Source organism: Stegostoma tigrinum, chromosome 20 (assembly GCF_030684315.1).
Source record: "Stegostoma tigrinum isolate sSteTig4 chromosome 20, sSteTig4.hap1, whole genome shotgun sequence".
Classification (NCBI taxonomy): domain Eukaryota; kingdom Metazoa; phylum Chordata; class Chondrichthyes; order Orectolobiformes; family Stegostomatidae; genus Stegostoma; species Stegostoma tigrinum.
In genome coordinates this window covers 23,157,277-23,183,583 of record NC_081373.1, presented here as the reverse complement: position 1 = coordinate 23,183,583, position 26,307 = coordinate 23,157,277, and the positions used below count along the sequence as shown (strand labels likewise).

General features: G+C 39.2%; 1 protein-coding gene and 1 long non-coding RNA gene across 4 annotated transcripts in view; one reads left to right on the top strand and one right to left on the bottom strand.

Moving 5' to 3' along the window:
• The window catches only part of vwa2 (von Willebrand factor A domain containing 2), a 71,634-nt gene extending 46,546 nt beyond the window's left edge, over nt 1-25,088 (top strand). For all 3 annotated transcript variants that reach the window (XM_048551152.2, XM_059652912.1, XM_059652913.1), the window contains exons 10-14: nt 971-1,078; nt 3,511-4,080; nt 6,551-7,102; nt 19,161-19,283; nt 21,615-25,088. In XM_048551152.2, the coding sequence (XP_048407109.1) occupies nt 971-1,078; nt 3,511-4,080; nt 6,551-7,102; nt 19,161-19,283; nt 21,615-21,766 (1,505 nt within the window). In that variant the 3' untranslated portion in view covers nt 21,767-25,088. The remainder of the gene's footprint in view (nt 1-970; nt 1,079-3,510; nt 4,081-6,550; nt 7,103-19,160; nt 19,284-21,614) is intronic.
• Nucleotides 12,616-26,307, bottom strand: part of LOC132210783 (uncharacterized) — a 28,446-nt gene continuing 14,754 nt past the window's right edge. The window contains exon 3 of the long non-coding RNA XR_009446969.1: nt 12,616-12,727. This is a non-coding gene — a long non-coding RNA (uncharacterized LOC132210783). The remainder of the gene's footprint in view (nt 12,728-26,307) is intronic.

The window sequence follows — 26,307 nt, the reverse complement described above, 5'->3', positions numbered from 1 at the left end:
GGGATGCATTTGGTGAGGTCAACCAAGGTAATCAAAATGGATAATGTCACACTAATTCACATTTTATTCCATCTGCCGTGATCTTGCCCAGTTCTAGGTCTGATTAAATCCACCTGAAGCCTCTTTATATCCTCCACACAGTTCCCATTCTCACCGAGTTTTGAATTGTCCGCAGATCTGGGATCACTTCAGTTGATCCCCTATTTTCCAAATCATCCAAATGCACTGTGAAAAACTGGTGTCCTGGCACTTACCTTTAAAGTACTTGATTGGTCACAGCCTGACAACATGAGGATGTCCCATTTATTTGTATCCACTGCTTCTGTCTGTTAGCCAATCCTCAATTGATGTTAGTGTACTAACCCAAATTCGATGCACTTTAATTTTGCTTTCTAACCTTTTTGGAACATTATCAAAAGCCTTCTGAAAATCTAAATACACCAAATCCACTAACTTCCCCTTAATGACCCTGCCAGTATTATCCTTAAAAAAGCCTCTATCAGGTTTGTCAAACATGATCTTCCCTTCATAAAATTATGTTGTTACTGTCTATCCATAATTATCTTCTAAATGCCCAACAAGTGCATCCTTTACAATAGGTTCTAGTATTTTCCTGACTACTGACTTCAGACTGATAAGCTTGTAGTCTCCTATATTCTCTCTGTCCCTCCTTTCTTAAATAGTTGGGTTACTTTTGCAAATTTCCAAGCTGCAGACACCAATGCAGAATGAGTAGAATTTTGAAAGGTAATCACCAATTCATACAGGATATAAAGAAATGCATGCATGTAACTTTTTATGCCATGGATATATATTTTTAGTGATATCTTCTAATCCTACTGGCTTGCATAGTTAGTTGTGGATCTTTATCAACTATTGCCAAGATGCTCTTTCAGAGACGTTAGTTTATTTTTGATAATAGATAGCAGCAGTGAAAATCTTAACAATGCTTGTCTAAAATCCTTAATAGATCCCTGTGATTCACAGCCTTGTCAATATGGCGGCACATGTATTGCTGAAGACTTTGAAAAGTACCACTGTGTGTGCCCCACAGCGTTTGGAGGAGATGTTACTTGTGGTAAATTGTCTTCACATATACTTAGATATTATCGCTAAATGTATGCATAGAAGTTTTCACGCAATCCACTTGCTCTTTCTGTTCCTTAAAATTGTGCTTTATTCAGCATTGTGAGTATTTAGTGCAGCGTACAAATTTGGTACCACATAAACCCTCAGTCAATTCATCATTGTTTCAATCATCTGAATGCTGTTAGTACCATACATAGTTTGCCAGCTGGAGGGCTTTACTTTGGACAAGAATTATGCACCAGAATTGATAGATTGAGAATAACACATTGGAATTGCTGTACTTGTATTCAGTGAAGACAGTTAAACCGCAATAGAATTTAAGTTGCCTGAAACATTGCTGGAGTTTCAAATCATGTTAGAAGTGTTACATTTTCCCCAATTATGCATACTTTAAAGTTTCATGTCATACTAAGAAAGTTAGTAAAAGAAAAGATGACAATACTTCGCGAGATAGCAAATTGTGAATTCTGGCTTTATTTTAATGTCATAGTATATTTAAACAACCAATTTCATGGATGCAAATGGAACAATTTAACCACATCAAACATACCAATGTTAGAAAGCTCCAGAGAAATTGTGTGACATGTTGAAACATCAGTTTGATTACTTCAGAAATTTGAATGCATATTGTAATGACTGGGCATTTTGGCTACACAAGTTTATGCCCAAGCTGTGGTGATAAATACTACCCTGACTATGTAGTCAAGAGGTATTTCCTGCAAAGAGGCCATGAGAATTCATGGGTGAATCCATCCAGCATCTGGTCATACATAGCCCTAGTAACCACATTAAGATTAGCATTGACCCCATTGAAATAATTTAACAAAGGCCAGTTTCCGACCACCAAATCACCATTTTTTATATACACATGGAGAGTCCTTGACACTCATCCAGCTCCCTCAGAGCCAGCTTTCAGAATGAACAGGATGTCTGACACTCCTGTTCTTCTGTGTCAACAAGGTCTCCCTGATTGGACCAGGTTAACAGCCGCAATCAGGGAACTCATTTTCTATGAGGTCCACTTGTCTGACCTTGTTACAATCACTGCATCTATCTCAGAGAAGAATCGGTGCCTGCCTCTCAGTCAGGAATAGTGCCAGGCTTGTTAAGCTTTATTTCTTCATGCAATTGGCAATCGATATTTGTGTGTGACTGGTAGAACAAGTGGTTGCAGATGTAATATGAATGTTCAGGAAATTATTCGTTTTTTTATTTATTCATGGGATATGGGTGTTGTTGACTGGGCCAACATTTATTGCCTATTCCTAGTTGCCCTTGAGAAGAAAATGATCAGCTACCTTTGTGAACTGCTGCAGTCTATTAAGTGTAGGAAGACCCACAATACCTTAAGGGAGAGAATTCCAGAATATGGACTCAGTGACAGTGAAGAAGCTACTGAATCTTAAAATTTCAGAATAGAGCTCCTGACTGCTGTGGAAAAGGTGCCACAGTTTGCTTTCCCTGACTGTAGTGTGCTATGAGGGACCTGGCAGAGTGAAAATACGGCTCCACAATTCTGAAGGAGCCCTATTCTTTTCTGGTATTGTTCATACCTGAATTTCCATCATGCGGTGCCAGTGGATGATGGCACAGAACTGCCCCCTATTGTATTTTTCAATTTAGTAATAGGCTGTGCGCTATTGACTGGCACTAGAACAACTAGTTTCCTTGCTGGTTTAGAGAAATACTTAACCAGGTCTGATTTGTATCCATTAAGTACAGCATTTCTCTGCAAACAAGGTTGATGTTTTATCAATTGTATTTACCAATTATAGATAAGAAAACAGACTTAGTAACTGTACCTGATTGACTAGCATCTGCTTGTCTTATCTGCTTATCAGCTGTTATCTAATCTCACTGTGCCTCTATGTCTGCCATCAGAATGCTTTTCAATGTATGGTCTGATACCATGACTTTGAGATGGTCACAAGAGACTTGGTAGTTAGAAAGCAATCATCACATTACAAATTTAGAAAAAAATACAAGGTTATGATGTTTTGCCTAGCTAGCTATCAGTCCTTTCCTTACTGATCCTTTTAAATTTTAAAAAAAGCACATTTTTATTCTCAAAATATTCTGTACTATTATACAGGATAAATATTACAGTGTAATGGATAAGACTGCAGTGCAGTCAATGCTTAACCTCAGCAATTTTGGTGCAGGAGCCTGAATAAAATGTTTCGTGATCCCAACCTTTGCTGTTGGACAGTTCATAGATTCATTATACCAGGAGGCCTTTCAATCCATCAGGTCTTTGCTAGGTTTCCGTAGGGTCGTCCTGCTTGACCTATTCCACTACTCTATTGCCATCATTGTCCCACTGTCCGAAAGTGTCTACGGTGTTAATGAAATAACTTAAAACGTTTTCAGACATGGTACTTACATGCAGATGTATTTAGAATGTTTTATTTACTTTAACAGCTCCACAGAAAGGCCTAGATTGCAACGTGGATCTTTTGCTACTGATCGATGGCTCTTCCAAAATGACCCATGAAGGATTTCTTCAGCACAAAACATTTGTGAAGCAATTTCTCCATGCTGTGCTGACTGCAGATACTCAAGTCAATGTTGGAGTGGCACAATTCAGTGATGGTGTCCAGATGGAGTTGCCAATGGGTCAGCACAGTGATGTGTCAGACATTGTTAAAGTGATCAATTCAATGCATTTTAAAGGGGGCAGCACAAAAACTGGCAAAGCTCTGCATTACCTCGCCCAGATTGGATTCAAAACCAGCTCAGCACTTGCGAAAGATCATCCCCGTGTTTTAGTTCTGCTATCTGACTCAAAAGCAGAAGATTCAGTTGCTGAATCTGCCAAAAATGCGAGGGAACAAAAGGTCTTCCTTCTTGCCATTGGTAGCGAGAGTCGTCAGTCTGAACTGGATGGAATTACAGGAAATCCACAGCATACTATCACATATTCAAATCCACAGAACCTGTTTAAAAAGATTCCTGAACTCAGCGCAAAAATATGCAGTGTTGGTAATCAAGGCACGTACACTTTCCTAAACTTGTCCTTCACTTTTGCCTTTTCCTCAGATAAGAGCACAGTGTGATAGAACATGGGTGCATAGACACATTGTGCTACGAGCTCAGTGTATGTCCCACATGATAAGTTTCCTAGCTCATCAAAAGTGTTAGGTGGAAGTACCCCATATGGAGGTAAATTTTTGTGTACAGACAGAGGAGAAGACCTGTTGCAAATCTGGAATCAATAAAGAGCTTTACTGGTGAAACCCAAAGAGCTAGGCTTTTGCCAACCTGTCAAGCAAAGAGTTGTGCAAGATACATAAGTCTAAAGATGTGCAAGTTAGGTGAATTGGACATGCTAAATTGTCCATCATGTTCAGGAATGTGTAGGTTAGCTACAATGGCAATGGGAAAATGATTCTATGCAGGGCTAACAAGAGCGATAGCTGTCGTCTATTTCTATGTTACGTTTCCATTAAATAGGCTATCATATCACTTTATTGAGGATAAAAGATGAAGATTTTCAATACTGCAATTCTTTAGGAAAACTTTAGGAATCTCTCAAACTCAGCATAATGATTTTTTTTTTGATTGGTATCTCAGCATCTCACCTCTATCAGGCAAAATATACTCTCTGTCAGACAAAACATACAATGTATGTTACAATGTATGTTTTGTCGCACCCACATTGTTGGAAAATGCCAGGAATGCACTTCACAGATTTTGTTACAACCTCCAACAGGAACAGTGCAGCTATAATATTACAAACATCCCGAGGAAAGGACCAATCTGTTTTTACAATTTGGCTGAGGACTAAAGTTAACCTTCAAACCCCCTTTTCAAAAAATTCACCCTTGACCCTTCTACCATTGTTGAATGCCAATTCATCTCTAGCAGTTTTTTTCACACTGAAGCCCTTGTACATGCTACTGCCTCACAGCACTCCCATAACTTGCTGTCTGAATCCTCCAGTTTGTTTCTTGATCTCCTCACAGCATCAAAACAGCCCCAACCAAAGCCATCATGAAAGGTCCTGTTTCAGTGTGTTGTATGTCCTAACTCCTCCTCCTCAGTTTCAACATTAGTTGTGCATGTTTGTTCCTTGTTCTACATTTTACCATTGTTACCTGTTTTCATGTGATTAAATGGTATATTCCTATTAACCTGAATATTACTCATTCATATCCAGCAAAGGCCATCTGTTTAAACCCCCATAACAGTGTCCCCCTGGCCACGTCCATCCTTTTCTTTACCTTGGTGACATCAACCGTTGGCTGCACTCAGCTCCCAAATGGATACCTTGATCCTTCAATTGTTCTGACACTGATCAGCCACCATGTCTGTAGACAATTATGGATAAATCACAGCTTGCTTCAGTTCACAATGGAAAAAGAAAGGCATCATCTTCAGATCTCACTTTCTGCCCTGAATCTTTAATTCCACTTACATTTTATGCCTTTGTCTTTCTTTCATTCCACTCTAGGTGGGAGAGCCTTTAGACGTTGGCAGCCAGCTCTCTGGAATTTATTCCCTAAGTGCTTGCTTCCTTTTTTAAAATCCTTTTTGCAATCCATCACTTTGTTAGAGCCGTGAGTTACATTTCCTTATCTTTCCGTTTATTGGCATGATGTTCGTTTTCCTTCTGCCTGAGTGGAAAGTGGTTGTGAGACAGTTTTTAGATGAAAGGCATCATCTTCAGATCTCACTTCATTGTCTCTGATTCTTCTCCCTTCCCTTTGTATCATCTGAAGCAGTTAGTTTGCACTCTTGGAGTCCTGTCTGACCCGAGCTGCCATGACAGAAACCTTCACCTTTTCGGCATTGATTGCCTCAGACCCATCGCTGCCGTTTAAAAGCTGTAGCTTTGCTATATGTCATCAATGCTTCTGAATGTTGCTCTTCTGATGTGCTTGTAAGCTCCCCAACCAGTACTACTCATAGCTATAATTTATTGAAAACTGTCATGTTTATCCTCTCCCACATGTCCCTAACTGTATTCATTATTCCTTCCTTTGGAACTACTCCAAGATTTCACCTCATTTTACCTCTGCCCTGAATCTTTAATTCCACTTACATTTTATGCCTTTGTCTTTCTTTCATTCCACTCTAGGTGGGAGAGCCTTTAGACGTTGGCAGCCAGCTCTCTGGAATTTATTCCCTAAGTGCTTGCTTCCTTTTTTAAAATCCTTTTTGCAATCCATCACTTTGTTAGAGCCGTGAGTTACATTTCCTTATCTTTCCGTTTATTGGCATGATGTTCGTTTTCCTTCTGCCTGAGTGGAAAGTGGTTGTGAGACAGTTTTTAGATGAAAGATGTTGTGTAAGTACTCATTATTGCTGCTGTCCAAATCCATACAAGCAGAAGCTGGTACAAATTCCCTCCAATGCATTCACTTGCATCTTGTGGCTTTTTCCCTTTTGCATGGGCACGTCATTGGAAACTGATACTTAGAGGGAATTTTTAATTCTGTGTTTATTTCTCTCTGTGCAGGTTGCTTATCCAGGCCTCTAGATCTGGTCTTTGCTTTGGATGCATCTTCTGGAGTTGGAAAGGACAATTTTGATAAGGTGAAAGATTATGTGAAAAGTGTTGTCACTCAGTTTGAGATTAATCGTGACATTACCCAAGTTGGCCTTGTGATTTATGGCAGCAGATCTAGGACAATTTTTGGCCTTGATGCTTTTGATTCAGGTACTAATCTCCAGAAAGCAATTAGTCTGGTCCCTTACTTGGGTGGAACTGCTTCCACTGGCAGCGTTCTCCTTCACATTTATGATGATGTCTTCAACATCCGACAAGGAGCACGACCTGGTGTAAACAAAGTGGCGGTAGTACTCACAGATGGGGCAAGTACTGATGATGCAGCCGTTCCTGCCCAGACGCTGAGGAATAATGGTATCACAGTCTTCGCTATGGGAATTGGTGACGCACAGAAGGAATCATTGCTAAAGATCGCTGGCTCTGCAACTCACATGGTCATGGTGCCGTCCTATGAAGATTTGAAATATTTTGAAGATATTGTTGTCCGCAGATTGTGTGAAGGTAATTGCTCAAATCTTTTGGATAGCATTTGGAATGTATTTTACCTGCTCCACACATCAAATTAATGATTATTATTTATCGTCAGATTTAGAACTGACAAGAGATGGGTTTGATTTACAATTAAGTGTGTCCAACCCATGGCAGGGAAGAGATGCAGGAAATTCTCAATTTGGTCTCATTGTGAGTGGATTGCTGCAGTGATACAAATGGGGTGGTCATCTCTTTTGGTTGGATGGCTGGTTTGTGATGCAGAATGACAGTAACAAAGTGGGTTCAGATCCCACACTGAATGAGGTTAGCACCTTCTTTCTCAACTTCACCCCTTGCCTGAGGCGTGTTGACCATCAGGTTAAACTGCCACCAGTCATCTCTCTCTAATGAAAGAAAAAACCTATGGGATTATGGTGACTTTTCCTTTTTATCTTACAGTTATAATTAACTTTTCGGTATCTGGGGTTAAAGAGGTGAAATATTCGGTGGCAATCGCACTGTTCGATCAGAATCCAACAATTCTTATTGCAAATATTCATAGCTGGGCAAAATATTGAGAAGCTATTAGGTTTGGTTTTGATGTCTTTCCCCATCCTGTCAATTGCTGACTTTATTGCAGTGTGCTGGTAAATAATGGTCAGTGGGGGAGTTAGTGCTATGTAATGAGCCAGGCATTATAAAAGAACTTAAAGTAAGGGAACACTTAGGAGGCAGCGATCATAATATGGTAGAGTTCAGTCTGCAGTTTGAAAGAGAGAAGGCAAAATCGGAGGTAATGGCATTACAGTTAAATAAAGGTAATTACAGGGGCATGAGAGAGGAATTGACGAAAATTGACTGGAAGCAGAGCCTAGCGGGGAAGACAGTAGAGCAACAATGGTAGGAGTTTCTGGGTGTAACTGAGGACACAGTACAGAGGTTCATCCCAAAGAAAAGAAAGATTATCCAGGGTGGGATTAGACAGCCATGGCTGACAAAGGAAGTCAGGAAATATATCAAAGAAAAAGAGACAGCCTATAAAGTGGCCAAGAGCACTGGGAAATCAGAAGATTGGGAAGGCTACAAAAATAAACAGAGGATAACAAAGAGAGCAATAAGGAAGGAGAGGATCAAATATGAAGGTAGGCTAGCTAGTAATATTAGAAATGATAGTAAAAGCTTCCTTCAATACATCAGAAACAAACGAGAGGCAAAAGTAGATATTGGGCCGCTCCAAATTGATGCTGGAAGGCTAGTGATGGGAGATAAGGAAATAGCTGAAGAACTTATTAAGTACTTTGCGTCACTCTTCACAGTGGAAGACATGAGTAGTATGCCAACAATTAGGGAGAGCCAGGGGGCAGAGTTGAGTATGGTAGGCATTACAAAAGAGAAAGTGCTAGAAAGCTAAAAGATCTAAAAATTGATAAATCTCCTGGCCCCGAACCCTAGAGTTCTGAGGGAGTTGGCTGAGGAAATAGCGGAGGCTTTGGATGTGATCTTTCAAAAGTCACTGGAGTCAGGGAAAGTCCCAGATGATTGGAAAATTGCTGTTGTAACCCCCTTGTTTAGAACATATAGAACATAGAACATAGAACAGTACAGCACAGAACAGGTCCTTCAGCCCACAATGTCGTGCCGACCATTGATCCTCATGTATGCACCCTCAAATTTCTGTGACCATATACATGTCCAGCAGTCTCTTAAATGACCCCAATGACCTTGCTTCCACAACTGCTGCTGGGAACGCATTCCATGCTCTCACAACTCTCTGCGTAAAGAACCTGCCTCTGACATCCCCTCTATACTTTCCACCAACCAGCTTAAAACTATGACCCCTCGTGCTAGCCATTTCTGCCCTGGGAAATAGTCTCTGGCTATCAACTCTATCTATGCCTCTCATTATCTTGTATACCTCAATTAGGTCCCCTCTCCTCCTCCTTTTCTCCAATGAAAAGAGACCGAGCTCAGTCATCCTCTCTTCATAAGATAAGCCCTCCAGTCCAGGCAGCATCCTGGTAAACCTCCTCTGAACCCTCTCCAAAGCATCCACATCTTTCCTATAATAGGGCGCCCAGAACTGGACGCAGTATTCCAAGTGCGGTCTAACCAAAGTTTTATAGAGCTGCAACAAGATCTCACGACTCTTAAACTCAATTCCCCTGTTAATGAAAGCCAAAACACCATATGCTTTCTTAACAACCAGAATTCACTTGATCAACTTGCCCCTGCATTCCTGAGACGGTCACAGCGACTTGCCCCCCGGCCGTCCTGTCCCGCTCACAGTGACTTTTACCCGCAGTCCTGATCCGCCCGAAGTGACTTCTCCCCGCAGCACTGACCCGCTCACAGGGACTGGGCCCCGCAGCCCTGTCCCGCTCACAGCGTACTGCCCCCAGCAGCCCTGACCCGCTCACAGGGACTGCCCGTTTAAGAAAGGATCAAGGCAAAAGATGGAAAATTATAGGCCGATTAGCCTAACCTCGGTAGTTGGTTAAAATTCTAGAATCCATTGTCAAGGATGAGATTTCTAAATTCCTGGAAATGCAGGGTCACATTAGAACAAGTCAGCATGGATTTAGTAAGGGGAGGTCATGCCTGACAAACCTGTCAGAATTCTTTTGAAGAGGTAACAAGTATGTTAGACCAGGGAAACCCAGTAGATGTTATCTATCTAGATTTCCAAACGGCCTTTGATACTGTGCCTCATGGGAGGCTGCTGAGCAAGGTGAGGGCCCATGGTGTTCGAGGTGATCTACTGGCTTGGATTGAGGATTGGCTGTCTGACAGAAGGCAGAGAGTTGGGATAAAAGGCTCTTTTTCAGAATGGCAACTGGTGATGAGTGGTGACCTGCAGGGTTCAGTGTTGGGGCTGCAGCTCACCTTATACATTAATGACTTGGATGAAGGGACTGGGGGCATTCTGGCGAAGTTTGCCAATGATACAAAGATAGGTGGACAGACAGGTAGTACTGAAGAGGTGGGGAAGCTGCAGAAAGATTTAGACAGTTTAGGAGAGTGGTCCAGGAAATGGCTGATGAAATTCAATGTGAGTAAATGTGAGGTTTTGCACTTTGGAAAAAAGAATACAGGCATGGACTATTTTCTAAATGGTGAGAAAATTCGTAAAGCAGAAGTACAAAGGGATCTGGTCCAGGATTCTCTAAAGGTTAACTTGCAGGTAGAGTCCGTAATTAAGAAAGTGAATGTAATGTTGTCATTTATCTCAAGAGGGTTGGAAATATAAAAGCAGCGATGTGCTTCTGAGGCTTTATAAAGCTCTAGTTAGGCCCCATTTAGAATACTGTGTCCAATTTTGGGCCCCACACCTCAGGAAGGACATACTAGCCCTGGAGCGTGTCCAGCAGAGATTCACACGGATGATCCCTAGAATGGTAGGTTTAACGTATGATGAATGGCTAAGGATCCTGGGATTGTACTCATTAGAGTTTAGAAGGTTGAGGGGAGATCTAATAGAAACTTACAAAAAAATGTATGGTTTAGAAGGGGTGGACGCTAGGAAGTTGTTTCCGTTAGGTGGGGAGACTAGGACCTGTGGGCACAGCCTTAAAATTAGAGGGGGTAAATTTAAAACTGAAATGAGACGACATTTCTTTAGCCAGAGAGTGGTGGGCTTGTGGAATTCATTGCCACGGAGTGCAGAGGAGGCCGGGACATTGGATGCCTTCAAGGCAGAGATCAACAAATTCTTGATCTCAGAAGGAATCAAGGGCTACAGGGAGAGTGCAGGGAAGTGGTGTTGAAATGCCCATCAGCCATGATTTAAATGGTGGAGTGGACTTGATGGGCCGAATGGCCTTACTTCCACTCCTATGTCTTATGGTCTTACGGTCTTATGGAAGTGTTGGTGTGTACCTGACTCCCATGGCAACAAACCCCAGTAAAACACCAATGGCTTCAGTAGCAGAATAGAAGAGAATTCAGAATAGTGAACATACATTACAGGAGACCATTGGATGTGATTTTCACCAGCAGTCTTAAGTTTTAACCTTTAGACTCCGGAGAACTACAAGCATATTGAGCAAACAGATCTTTGAGCATCCAGAAGGAAATACTAAAACAAATAAGACATTATTAATATTTTGCTTTCAATGGTGTCAGAAAATACTCAAAATCATCAATGCACAGACAGACATCAGGCTTTAATAAACTCAAACATAAAAAACAATGACACAGAACCACCCGAATGTCAATGTTCAAAATCAAGAGAAAATTTGACATCAAGATAAATATATTAATTACGCTGATCATTTCCCCTAAAACCACAACAATGCGCAAGGGGAAGCCAGTACAAAGAGAGAGAGCAGTAGATAAAGATATTGTCACAGACGTAACATCACACTGAACAAAGGGACATATGGAGGCACAGAATATAGACACAAATGAGCAGACAAAAATCACACAGCCAGCTAACTCAACATGCTCAACGACATCACCAATCTGTAATAAGTACTAAGGAAAGATGAAATAAAGAACTGTGGATGCTGAAGATCTGAAACAAAAACATAAATAGCTGGAGAGACTTCAGAATCTTCAGTTCTGAAGAAGGATCACTGGACTTAAAACATTAGCTCTGCTTTCTGTCTAGAGATGCTAAGATTCTCCAACAACTTCTGTTTTTGTTTAAGTACTGAGGGCTTCACTAATGCAGTTAGATATAAAATGCCATCTAATAAAATGATAAGCCTCTATAATTGTCTCCAGCTCCATAAGTTTCCGAGAGCTCTGAGTTTCTCCAATTTGATCCCTTATGTATTCCCTTTGTTCCCCACATTGGTCGCTGTGCTTTTAGCTGTCTAGGCTCAAAGATCTGAAATTACCACCATGAGGCTATGCCATTTCCTTTAAAAACTCCCCTTAGACTTGCCATCTGACGAAATTTTCAATTTATCAATGTTTGTTTAACAATACAGCACTATGGATACTTTTTTGACACAAAAGGCATTAAATAAATGAGTTATTGTTGTAAACGCGATTCAGAATTTATAATCTGAATAAACATAGGACAGAGGTGTGGGTTAGTGGGAAAGGCACGGAGGCTAGATTTTCTCAAAGCAAATAATATTACTTATTTCAATGAAAATGTCACAGCTTGAAATAATAAGACTACAGAAGTCCAGTCTGATATGTGGTATTTATTTTCAAGGTTTGAGACTGGATCATATATTTGAGCTTTCTAAAACGGGAACAAGTTTGATTTATTTCAGTGTAAATGCACTTTTTTTGTAATGTTCTTTACAAAATGAACATTTGAGAAAGGACAAGAAAGGTTCATTTCAGCATGGCGTAACTTCCATATTGTACAGTTGCAAATTTCACCTTCCTCATCCTGTATACGTACAGTCTTCTGAGGTGAACTAAAAAAAAATCCAAGGGAAGAACTCTGTTCAATTTTGAGAAAGGTAATGGCAAGTTCCTCTCTGACCTGCAAAGTGAATCAGGTTCACTCCAGGAGATTAGGAAGCCTCTCGGTTTCACCATTACTGGTCCATTTTCTTTCAACATGTAACTGTGCATGCCAGCTCCCTTTCGAATGTATGCAGTAAGTCCGCACTCATTGCAATCGCTGAGCTCTTACTTGAGAGGTTGACTGCCCGCTGTGAAAAGTTCCACCGAATGTTAACTTCATGCCACCTTAGGTCAGAATATAAATAAATATCTTTTTAAAAGATGTCAGGAAAGAGTGAGACAATATCGCTCCACCATGATATAACATCAGCCAATATAAACTTGCTCTTGTGCCTCCAATTTAATCAAATTAAAGAGTATTCTTTAATATATTAAGTTTCAGTTAAGTAAATATAAACTAGCCACAATACTAACAAAAGAGATCACATGTAAGTTAATAAATATACTGTAAACACAAATATAGAAAACACTAGAAGCTGTGTAATTACGAAAGCTATAATCTAGTATAGATGGAAACGTGTGAAATTTGATTAAAATTCTACTAAAATGTATTATTGAGTAAAGAGTATGCTAGTCAGTTCCATTGAGTTCTCACATTGACCTGCTACCTTTCATCTGTTACTCTAACGATAATTAAACTAATCATTTCAAAGTGCAGCATCTCACACAGAAAAAAATTAAACAAGATCTGCCTCCCTTTCCTACATCTACTAGAAATTACCCTGACACCTCCCTGAAATCAACTGTAATTTACGTTTTGGCTTTGATGATCAATTAGGATATCAAGATTAATTAAGAAATCCTTTGAAAGAAAAGTGTTTGAAAAAATAGTTTGTGAAACCTACCTCAGTAAGTTGCCCTTTTAAGGTTGTTTATTGTTTATTCATTTTGTCTCACATAAGTCTGGAGGTCCCATGTGAATAAAATGTACTATAATTTTTTTCAAAGATGAGCTTTGATAGCTTATTTTTGTTAAAAGCGTTCTTATCAGAATGTAGATTAAACTCTCATCAGGAGATATTTTAACTGAGCCTGTTACATTTTTGATAATTGACAGCATTGCATGAGTGGCAACACACCGAAAAGTGCTTAATTAATTGTAAATTGGACATCCACCAAGCATGAAATTTTCTATTTGAACGCGTCTTTCTTACTTTGGCTAGGCATGGCAAATTTGAGGTTTATTTTCACCTGCCAACTTACCGAAGGCATGCATGGAAAAGCAACTTGAACTCAAGCAATGCCTGAACTTGGGAAATAAATTCTGCAACTTCCCCTGGGGAGTCCCATTGCAAATGAGAGTGGAGTTCTGCTGAGATAAACTGCAGCTTAAGACATCTAGACAGCTTACTGACTGCTTAAAAACTTTAGAACATTTTTAAGAGCACAAGCTCCCTCCTTTTTCTCAACAGACAGGTTTCCTCGGCATATGTACACACTCATGCCTTCAAATCCTGGACCATCACTGACCTCAGGACAATACTGCTTTGCCTGAGCCCAACAGTTGGCCCACATACCAAAAATCAGAGGGAAAGTCAATGGACGTCTGTATCTCCTGATTTATACAGCACTCACCATTGACTACCCATGGAGTCAGTCACAAACTCAAACAAAAACAGAAATTGCTGGGATAGCTCACCAGGTCTGGCAGTGTCTGTGGAGAGAAAGCAGAGTTAGCATTTCGGGTCCAGTGACCCTTCCTCAGAACCCGAAACGTTAACTCCAATTTCTGTCCACAGATGCTGCCAGACCTTCTGAGCTTTTCCAGTAATTTCTGCTTTGGCTTCTGTTTTGCATCATTCGCAGTTCTTTCAGTTCTCATTGAGTCAGATGCATTCCCAATTGCCTGCCATGTGATTTGAGACATGCAAAGTGGTGGTAGGGTTGGGGAGATTGCAACATGGTGCATCTCCTTTCTATCTCTGCTCTCCCCACATCCGTTTAAAAATTATGTTTGTAGTGTTGCATTGCAGTTAACAAAAAAACTGCCCATGTCAGATCATATCAGTAACAGGGTTCATTTCTGTGCTAAAAAAGTCAACATTTGAATGGGATGAGTCTTTCACAAGGATAAATGCCTTGATTCAGCTAATCTGAGATGCATCACAATCTTCCTGCCTTGTTGAACACTAATAGAAGAACCCCCCCCAACTTCATAAGTGGGCACAATTTTATGGAGGGCAGACACCATTAATATGCTTCAGGCGGGTGAGATAACTTGTGTAAAAGTTAAGGAAATAGCTTTTGAAGCAAAAGGTTTGGATGCCTGCAAAATGAAGCTTTCCTTCCTTCGCACGGTTCAGTTGGAGAACATTTTGAAGTAGTGAAAGAATGCACAATGTGATTAAACCTGACAGAGTGAGATGTGAGCACATGCTGTGTAGCTGTAAATGTGGTTAATCCACCCACTGGGTGTGGAAAGTTTTAAAGGGCTTCTATCACCTATAATGTGAAGTAATGTCTCCCACAATCACCAAATCTGAGTGTTTAACATGGATGTCAACCTGGAATTGAGGGCTAGAGCTCCAATTCCCACTCACTGGGAGCCTCTGGAGAAGAGATACTTCCCAAAGTCTGTAGTCCAGATTCTGGAATATGACCACTGAGCCAAAGAGTTACTTGAGTGTGAAGTTGAGTATGGTAAAGTGTGTCCAGATGGAAAAGTAACCAACTCATTGTGAGTTGCATTTTGATCTCTGTTTTTTCACTAGTTTAATTTGAATGACTCTGTAATAACATAGTGTATGACAGCATAAGTGTTTGAAAATTATTTGATTAATGTGGATCTACCTCTTTGATCTGTCTTTGACATGGATGCAAAACTAAACGAAAAATATCGGTTTGTACTTCAATAAGTACCCATTTATACTTCAAAACGTTGAGATCGTATTTGAAATTTGAGCATTCTCTTTCAGTCTGCTAATTGAAAAGATAAGATTTTACAACCTGCATCATTAAAGAGAACTTACCCTGTTTAAGATCTACACATTACAGTCCTGTGTTGAGTATTCAGAATTACACAGCTTAATGTTGCAGAACTCCAAACCTTCACAAACCTGTGATTGAATTGTGAATTGATTGAACTGTTGATCTTCTGCAGTTTGGAATAATATTTAATTGTAGTCCTGTATACCTTGTTTCTTTTATTTGAAAGCCAAGGCAGCTTTATATAAGGTATTTGATGACATTGGATGAGAAATTAAGTTCAATAATACCATTTATTTTGGCACTATAAATGTCCTTCAAGCTCTAAAACTGTATTCACTGCACAGGGAGCACATTTGTCTAGGTTGATGAGTTGATGCAGGCACTAATGTGTGTGGTGAATATTTGCTGGAAGCATACAAAGATCATGATGTTATTGATGCCAACTGATGGCTGCAGCACTTTCTCTAACTATTCACAATGTTCAGCAGCAAGTAAGACAGTAACTAGCCTTTGTGAATGGATCTTTAACGATTTAGTTGCTAGTTAGTACCTTCTCCAGTTACTACACTTCATAAGTTTATTATAGTTGTTTCATGTTGAAATATTGTACAGGGGCTGAAGTGGAAGATACTAAAGGAATTTATTGCTGACTTATAGGCTTCTGCACAAAGTAATTGCCTCCAGACACAGTGCAATAGTAAACCTTCTTTTGGAAGCAAGAATAATTGGAGAATGACCAAAGGCTAAACTGAATAGAGAGAGAGGAAGAGGAAGTAGTGAAGAGGTCTTAGCAGGAAGCCATATGTTTTAGAGATCAATTCTCCTACATGAGCAAGAAGCAGTAGCATAGTTGGGATGATGCTGGAAGAGTAATCCAGAGCCCTTGGCTAATGTTCTGAGGACATGTTCTTAAATCCCACCATGACAGATGGTGAATTATGAATTCAGCAAAAGAAAACTCTGGACTTTAAAGCCGATCTGATGGTAATTGTGTAACTACTGTCAAAAGGTGTTTAAAAAAACCCATCTGGTTCACTAATGTCTTTGAGGAAAAGATATCTGTAATTCTTATTTGGTCTGACTCCTAGCGAGCCTCTCATGGGCAACACTGTTAGCCTCGCCATCCGCTGAAAAAAAAAAGGAAAAAAGATACAAAAATGTAAGCCCAACTTCCAAGCATTAACAGCTCTGTACTTATCGTTCTTTCAATCACAGACCAGCAGTGTTAATTTGCTATGCAGAAATACCCACCAAAATAAATATTTTAAAAAAAATTTGAGTGAAATCAGGCCGCATTGACTAAATTACGACTATGATTGAGGTTGGAGGAGTGCAGAGATGCTGCAGCCTGCCTACTCCATAAGTCAAGACATAAAATAAAAATAACTTTTAAAATGTTATCAGCTTTTAAAATAAAAAGATCTGTCTGCAAGTTTCTTAATAAGCATAATTATTGGCTTATTATCAAAACAAAACTTACTCAATGAAGATGCAATAATTGGCTAACGTACGCAGTCATATAGTAGCAACAAATGTTATCCCTCCAAATATCCCCAAAACACATACACAAGACACACACACCCAGACACACACGCACATGCACACATACAGACGCACACACACAGACGCAAACACTTGATGAAAAGGGGAAAGCAAAGGATTTCTCTGCAGAGATGGGCTTTCTGAAAAAATAAAGGTTGGGCGAAGTTGGCTCAGTGTTTAGCACCACTGCCTCTAAATGCCAGAGTCCCAGGTTCAATCCTAACCTCAGGTACGGAGTTTGCACATTCTCCCTGTATTTGCATGGGTTTCCTCCCACAGCCCAAAGATGTGTACTTTGGGAGATTAGCTATGCTAAATTGCCTATAGTGTAATGCAGGGTTAAAGGGATAGGAAGTGTGAGACTAAGTGGGATACTCTTTGGAGAGTTGGTGTGGACTTGTTTAACCAAATAGCCTGTTTCTCCACTGTTATTCTTGAGGCAAAAAAGATGACATGTAGAATGTTTCAAAGTCTGTTGATCTGGTATTCTTGCATGTGTGATCAAATCGCTAAACAAATACATTTTTCTCTGGAGTATTTCCAAAACAGTTTGTCGAGGAAATGCAATATTCAGAAGTTCATTCAATTATTCTACCAGAAGAACAATTAAGTTTCACTCTGAACTCAACAGAAGCATTCTTATCTCAGAAATGAGAGAGGCCAGTTTGGAACCCTTCCGTGCAGGATCCTTGACCCTAACTGAAGACCAGTTACCAATCTCTCCATCCACTCTCTGTTTGCACAACCCCAGTAGGATCTACGTCAAAACAAGCAGTTATCAACAGTCCTGTGATTTCTAGGAAGCCTTGTTTTAAAAAAAAGCCTCCAATGACTACAATGATCTTTTGACAACTTCTTTTAAATGAACCACTCCAGTTATTTCCAAACAGCTTGAAATAAATCCTTTTTTCAACAAACCTCGAAAATGTAAGTTCCCTAGGAAACATGAAATGTGAAATGTCTTCCATTCAGCAGTGCTCTGCATTCCCTTAGCGCTTTCTGGATGTCTTTGCCTGACCTCGTGCTCCCAGGCAGTATTACGCATCTGGCTGCAGCATGGATGGTGGAAGATTGCTGATGTTCAATGGAAGCAACTACAGACAACCTTGGAAAAACAACCTCAAGCAGCTCAGGACCCAGCTCAACCAACTAGCAGCAGGCTGGCCTCACTGGTTGACAGGCAACAATAAGGGCAATGGATACTGCGGAATTCATGTGTGACCCATCCAATCCAGAAAATTGGCACCACATTGCCCTCGCTGCCTCCCTGCTTTTCTCCCACATGTGGCTGCTGTCTCACCACATGCCCCCCCCCCCACCACTGATGTCTCCCACCAATGAACAGTGCAGTTAGCAAAACTGAATGCAAAGATCACTCAAATAAACAACAGACAACACACAGTTGGTGTGCTACCTGTGTTACAAGCTCTGGCTGCAGAATTAGCACATGTTGCATTGCCCACATCTATTTTTGTGGGCTGTTCAATTTATCCAACAATATGTTGTCCCTGGATGTGTGAAAATAATTGGGAAATTGAATTTGAAATGTTCCTTTGGGGATTCTAATTCCTGAATTAATAAGTGGCATGATGTCATCAGACACAATGGAAATTTCCTGCCGCATGCCCACTTTTCAATACTCCAAGCAAGAGATTTTCTCTTCCCAGTCCATTTATAGCCCCGTTTTCTTTTGAGCCCAGTTTGTACTTTCATCCAGCAAAATGCATTCACATCTCAATTAGAAAAGGCTATGGCTTCAAAATGTGCAATTTAACATTTATAAAACAACAGTACCCAAAGATTGACAGGACAAATTCACAGTGCATTGTGTGAAGGTCTATATACTGAGGCCTATGTGTTTTCATTTGGCAAAATCCCTAGATTTTAGTTGCTCAATGTTTTGCAATTCTTTCCTGCACTTGGACTGGGAGTAATCTATATAGTTTGTGTATTAACCATTCTGATTGACATTGGAAATGTCAACCTGAAAAAAACCACCTCCCCAACAACCCCCCTCCAACCCCACCTACTTTAACTTGCAACTCCATCATCTCTTGTCTTTAAAAAGCATCGGGTGAAAAGAGTAAAAAATGTTGGTCTTCAAGAGTTGAGTGATTATGTTAAGGACAACATTAATTGATGACATTCCTATTTCTTTTTTAACAAATCTCCTGTATTGTCTCACCAGTGGCCAAGGCACCAATTAATCTGTGCAAACCCAATCCATGTATGCATGGTGGAGAGTGCATACTACACAATGCAAGTTATCGTTGTGAATGCAAAGGCTGGGAGGGAGTGCATTGTGAACACAGTATGTATTCTCAGTTTCTATAGTTATTTGTAGTTTCTTTGTTTGAAAGGTAATGTCAGTGACCCAAACGTTTTCTTAATTACTGCCATGCCAATCATAACTCTCAAGCTTAGATAAGGCTGAGGCAAAGTCCAGTTCCTTCCCCGCTTCCTTCAGCATCAACCACCATCTTCAAAGGTGACATTGTCCTTTTAATAACCTGATCCGGTCAGTTGATGATATCTGTGGAATTGTCAAAGCCTAGTACAGCAACTCTACAGATAAAGCAGTAGGAATACGCAAAGTTCTACAGGGCCCCGAGGCAGTGGGAACAAACCAATGCACCAAGGCCCTTCTTGATTGGCGAAGCTGTACTGTAACTTATAGAGGGATCAGCCACATTCATGCTAAACTGAAACGGCTCTGCACTACGAAAAAGAACAAAGATGAACTTGTATTTGAGCCTCAGTTCTAATTCATGAGGATATAGTATTTAGAAGTACAGTTTGTTTTTATCTGGAGATTGTAAAGCCCTCACATGATTTTTTTTATATTATAAATTAAAGTTTTAGGTAAGGTTTTAAAGTTACTTATAAACAGGATTGTAATTTTGTTGCAAATGTCACACAGATGAAATCTCATTGTATAATTTTCTTCAAACTTTATCTATGGTTATTTCTAGCATCAGCTTCCAGCCCTAATTTTCAATCCTTGTGCATTATCAGTGGAACATTCATGCAGTTAACTCACTAATTCTTCCACTTTAGACTTATTTTCCTTGGGTTGTTTGATAACATGTTCTTTTCCTCTTTGGGGATCAGAACAAGTATTCTTTTCTTAGGTCCCTATCCATCTGATTACGGCACAAGACAGCGGCGCAAGTTCAGAATTTCTGGATTGTCTAGCTAAGATTTTGCCGGTTTTCCTATCCTACCTTCCTTTCATACTTATAAGTACACTGCATCATCTTGCATCCATGCTTTGTGTTGCCTTCCCTTGTCTTTTCCTGCATTGACCTTTCACACAGGGATATCAGGCTCAGGTTACTACTGTCTTGCTATGCCATTTAGTGCAGAAACAAAGCCAGGAAGCTTGCCACGGTTGTCAGCAGGTCTCAGGACAGTCTGGACTTTTTCATCCTTGTGAGTTGTTGCACTTGCAGATTGTCCATATGCATTGTAACCAAGTAAGCCTCATAACCTGAAATCCATTGACCCTTGGGGGCTCTCAGCAAAGAAGGTGCAAGGGGTCTGTAATTCTAAACATGTAAAACGTTCATATAAGAAACAACATTTGGGGCCTATCCCACCCTCCAAATAGGAAGCAGGAAATCAGGTGTACAGACCTGTGATTGCCACATCCTCCAGAAATTGCTTCTTCATACCACTTTTTATTCTAAAAAGCAGTGCTGCTCTGTGGACAATTGTACAATTTTTATAGATGAAATGTAATCAGGTTTTGATTCAATGCCTTTTATGTATACCAAATAAGCACAGGTGTAAACAGCACGTAGGAAGGCTGTTTAGTCTGTGCCAGCTCTTTGCTGCAGCAAGCTAAGATACAACCAAAATTGTCCCCACTCCCCCTCCACACCCTCCATTGAGCTATCCTTTTCAAATACTGCTCCATTTTTCTTAGAAGATGCAATTGTCTCCTCTAGCTGTTCCTGGTGGCAAAATGGCCTGTGATTATTTTACATTGACGATCCATCAATACTGAATCCCCAAGTTAAAGAACATTCTATTTCTTCGAAGTAAAGTACATGAAATCTCCAAGCCTTCATCTCTTTCTTGCCATTTTCGTATCCTTTGTGTCAGTTTACAACTCTGCAGCTTCTATGGTTTTAATGTTATTTCCATAATTAAATGCACAAGTGTGCCTTTTTTCTAATTTTGGTATTTTAAAAAATATATTCCTTGCCTCTTCTGTAGCAGTTTTGTATCTTCTACAATTAATACTTTTTCTCTTATTCCCTGAGGTAATTTCTCACAATTTCTTTCAGACAAGCTTTCAGTTTCAGTTCCAATAGTTTTATTCCACCTGTCATTCCTCTCTAATCTCAAGGTAGACGTTCCTGAAATCCTGCTGTATTAGTTTGAAACTAAGACTCCATTCATTGTCTCCTGCAAAGAACTTTGGCCCTGTTTCAATTGAAGTGAAATCTCACAATTTTGCACAAACCTATTCCAGAAAACCAAGCTTGCCCCCATTCACGTCGTTTTTTCTAACCCTTACAACCCAAAGTTATATGGCTGATGCTAGAATAGATGTGGCAGAAGTTAAAGGTTTGTGATCAAGACAGACTGATGGAACCCTGATACGCCTCAAATTCTTTTTATTGTTTTCATAAAGGAATCTCCAATCCAGAACCACGTGGTGATTTACCCAGGATACATCGGAAAAGACGTCGCAGACAGAGGAAATTGCGGCACTTAAACAGGAGAGGTAAAAGCAGGTCTCGCAAGAGGTATGGACACCGAAAGAACCAAGAACTATTACTTTAAAAGGAGTCATACAATCCTGATTTACATAAACTTGATAATTCAAAGTGCGCTGATGAGACCAAGCTCACAAATACCAAAAGAACTGAGTTTCAGTCTGTTGTCAACGTTTTAAATCATATTGCTCTTTTGAAAGCAAAGTTTCAAAAAAAAGCTAAAAAAAACTTGATAAGGTATGTACATTTCTAAAGGAACCACTGTTAATGACTCTTCTGAAGAAGGGTCTAGGCCTGAAACAATAGCCTTCCTGCTCCTCTGATGCTGCTTGGCCTGCTGTGTTCATCCAGCTCTATACCTTGTTATCTCACTGTTAATGAGCTATGTTTTGATTGTGCTATCAATAGACTGCACTGGTTACCATTCAAAGATCCTCATAATTCATGGAAACTACAGAATTATTGCAGAACCTGCCCAATGTTGCCCTGCCTTTCCTGTACATCTTTGATTGCATGGATCTTCACTTGAAAATATGTTCAGAAGATTATTGCACAGTTATATTGACTGGGTCATAGAAGCTATCAAACCAGAGAATTGTTTTACAAGCAGCCACTGTAGAGACTTATATTTCAAAGCATTGAGTTGTGACATGTTACATATTTATCCCCCTTCATGTGGCCTGCTTCTTAAGAAGAATTAGAAATTTTCTGCCCTGCAGATTTATCACGAGCGATTTCCATGTCCCATAATGTGTTACACATATGAAAAAGAAATTAGTCTGCAAGCTAATGTAGAGATCACTCAAGTAAATCTGATTAATTAAATGAACTGTCAGTTTCAATCAACTGGAAGGCTTAGATTTCATTCCCAACAGGAGTGAAACTATTGGTCATTCTAGCCTGTGCAGTTAAGGTCCATTTTAGGAGATTGGTTAAAATAGAGTGCATTTTTTTAAACAAAGAGTGTGGACTTTTGTGTCTATGTTTGATTATTTGAACTGAGTGTACAGTTAAGTACAAAAATAGTTTATAATTAAATATATCTATCAATGGCACAAAATCTGTTCTGTGACTGTATTCCATTTCCAGCAAAGCAGATCGCTTTAACTCAAGATTACTCTTACTAAAATTTTGACTTTCAGCAACTACAGCAAATTGCATTATGGAATGATTTTAAAATTGTAAAATATCCCTGGTGTTTCACCGAAATCAGCCTAAATATGGCAAAGCCAAGTTGTGAGCCATTGAGTTTTGCTTTAAACAGCTTATTTTGCATTTTTATGTGATAACATTACTTTGTGTTAGAGACACTAGGACCTAGATATAATTAGGAACAAATTCTCGCATTCTGACTCAAACTGTAGTCTGTATATCATGTAGTTTTCTCTGTATATATGTTGAAAAACTTGTAAGTCTCAAGCTTGAACGAGTGTTCATTTCATTTAACAACATAACACTTGTTATCTTGTAATAGATATTTATGATAGGCCTGAGTGAATTGCATTCTGAACTATGATGACAGTACTACTTATCATTGCTATGTAATTATACCACAGACTGTATATAATCGTTACATGGAGACAAGCATGCCGTTTCTAGAACTGAAATGCATGCCTGAAATCCACTCCAATCGCTTGATGTCAGAAGTTACATCCTGGGCTGTTCCCTGTCTCTTCCTTGGCTGTCTTTATATTTGTTTCAGGTCCCTTCTTGTCTTAGTCTCCTTGGTTTCCTTCCACTTGCTGCTAACAGTCCTGTTCTTTATTTTGACTTGATTTTCATTAGTCGTGTAAAGCAAATAGCTAGATCCAGGGATTTTAATTTCCAGGAGACTGCAGCAGAGATGTTGTAATAAGTTCAACTGCAAGTCATTCCTCCTCCACAGAACATACTCATTTTACTGTATGAGCCAGTTTAAACGTGAAGGTAATTTAAGAAATCAAATGTCAGAACATTGTCGATTTCTATATGGTAACCATGTGTGTTATGGCTGAGGAAAGTCATTCAGCTGCAGTGTTTTCATTTAATTTACATGATCTCTCAAAGCAGCTTTCTGGCTTTGGTGGTGTTATATAATAATAAGTAATAAAATGTACTATATAAGTATACACAAAGCTACACAAAACTAAAATCAACATAAGCACTGCATTCTATAGATACTGAGCAAATTGTTGCCTTCCACACGTGCAAAACATTCATCTTTGCTATTTTTCCAGGGATGACCACTGCTAACACCTTGTGGTATTTGTCACCTCCACCAGTATGTGGTACTAGGTAAGGGTTGTTTGAAGAGTTCACTTTCAAGTGAGTAGACAATTTATTTAGAAGCAAAGTACGGTGTTTACTGGAGATCCAATACAAAACAGAAAGTGCTGGATCAACCCAGCAGGTCAGGCAGTACCCACGGAGAGAGAAACAGAGTCTGATTTGACTTCTTCAGAACCATTAGTCTCTGTCCCTTTAATTCAGTCCCTATTTTAGGAAATAATTCATGAGCTTATTTTTATATATTATGTAGTTTGATATTGTTATTTATCATTAAATACTGTCACAAACCAAAATGACTGGGAGAATTAGGGAGCAAAGTGGAGTTTGTTGGAGGATAAATGTATCTGGTGTACAGGTGTCATGATAAAAAAGCATACTGAAAATGTTAGTACACCTCCACTGGGGGGAAGATGTAATTATAGACTAACAGATTTATGTTGCAGTTTTGATTATAAATGTAGGGAAATAATTTATAATGGAAAATTTACACAGAATAGAGACAGAAATGTGATAACAGGAAGTAAAATTTTACGTGTATGTGAAACTAAAATTAAAGACTAATAGTTCCTCATTGAGAACTTACAAATGACCAGTCTTTACAATAATGCTATACATACCCTCTCATATATGAGACTATATCAGTCAGGCAGGTCCTTAGTATTTTTTCACACTAATCTAACCGTTCTTCTCTTTTGCTCTTTGAGTTAATAAAATTGTTGATCATTGTTTAAAAGTAAACAATTTGCTCAAATTTTAGATTTTTATTCTATTTCCTACTGTAAGCCTTCTGTTCTAATTCAGAGGAGGGAACACAATTTTCTATGGTTCTGTCAAGATTTTATTGCTATTCTGCTCATCAGTCAGTGGGAGGTGAATATTGATGATGACGGCTCAGTGTTACCATCCTCCCAGGAACTCAGCAAGGTCAGCTACCCAATGCAATGAGTAAGGTGGCTGAATTAAAATAGTGACCAAAATGAGGTTTAATTTCTACTTGGACCTGTCGTTCAGAATTATTTGTTTTTCAGTTGGACAACTTCTCAGACTTTTAATTTGAAATGTTAAAAATGAAAATACTACAAACAAATGTGCAAAGTTGAAGTTTTAAAATGGGAGTTACAATTTTAAAAAAAAATACTAACTATACCTTTTGTGTTTTTTTCAGCCAAGATTTTAAATAAGCAACATTTGGTATAAACTGAGAATACATTATTATTAATTAAAATTCATTGTACTCTTAGAAAAATAGTGTGATAGTATTTTATATATAAAATCTGGTATTCACTTATGTATATTATGTTTATTCAGTAGTGTTAGATGTGCGGTGTCAAGGATTTTTTTAATAGTCTGTAGTTCTGAGAATTTCAGAACGAAATTAAGCAAACTTGTAATAAGTTTAAACGACAAACACAATGGTGCTACATACTATTAGATACCAATAAAATAAATTGGTCACCAAACTGCTGTCATGTTTTGATTTAGCAGTCTTAAGGTTATGTTCATGTAACAAAGTAGCAGCAGAAGTAGACCATTCAGCCCATCAAGTCTGCCCCAACATGAGATCATGGCTGATGTGTGATAATCTTCAATTTTCCTACCTTTAGCCCATAACCCTTGATTCCCTTACTAATTAAAAATCCATCTATTCTAGCCTTGGATATACTTTAAAAACCCAGCCTTGACATCCACAGATTCATTTGAGAAGGGGAGTTCTTTACCACTGTCTGAAATGGGTGATAACTCACATTGAGATTTTGCCCTTGGTTCTACACTCTCCCACTTGGAGAAACAGCCTCCCTGCTTCTATCTGTAAAACCCCTAAGAAACATAAATGTTTCAATAAGGTCACCTCTGATTCTTCCAAACTCCAAAGAGTATGAAAACAGAAGTTGCTGGAAGCTCAGGGGTTTGGCAGCATCTGGGAAGAAAACATCAGAGTTAACGTTTCAGGTCTGGCGAGGAAAGGACTTCACAGATGCTGCCAGGCCTGCTGAGCTTCCAGCAACTTCTGCTTTTGCTCCTGATTTACAGCATCTGCAGTTCTTTCGGTTTCCAAAGAGTACAAGCCCCTCTCCTCATTAGACAATCTATACATGTGTGGATATTCTAATGAATTTTTTTTATTATTAACAGTTAATAACAATTATTAACAGTATTATTAATAATTTTATTATTATTAATTATTAATATAATTTATTAATATAATTCATATTGCTTTTTGTTTCTAAGGCAGGTTCCTCAGCATTACTTATTTATACTGACCCAAGCAGGAAGTTATATTCACAGTGTTAACTAGAATTCCTTGCCGGTATCACAAAGAGCAGTATTGAAGGTTACATC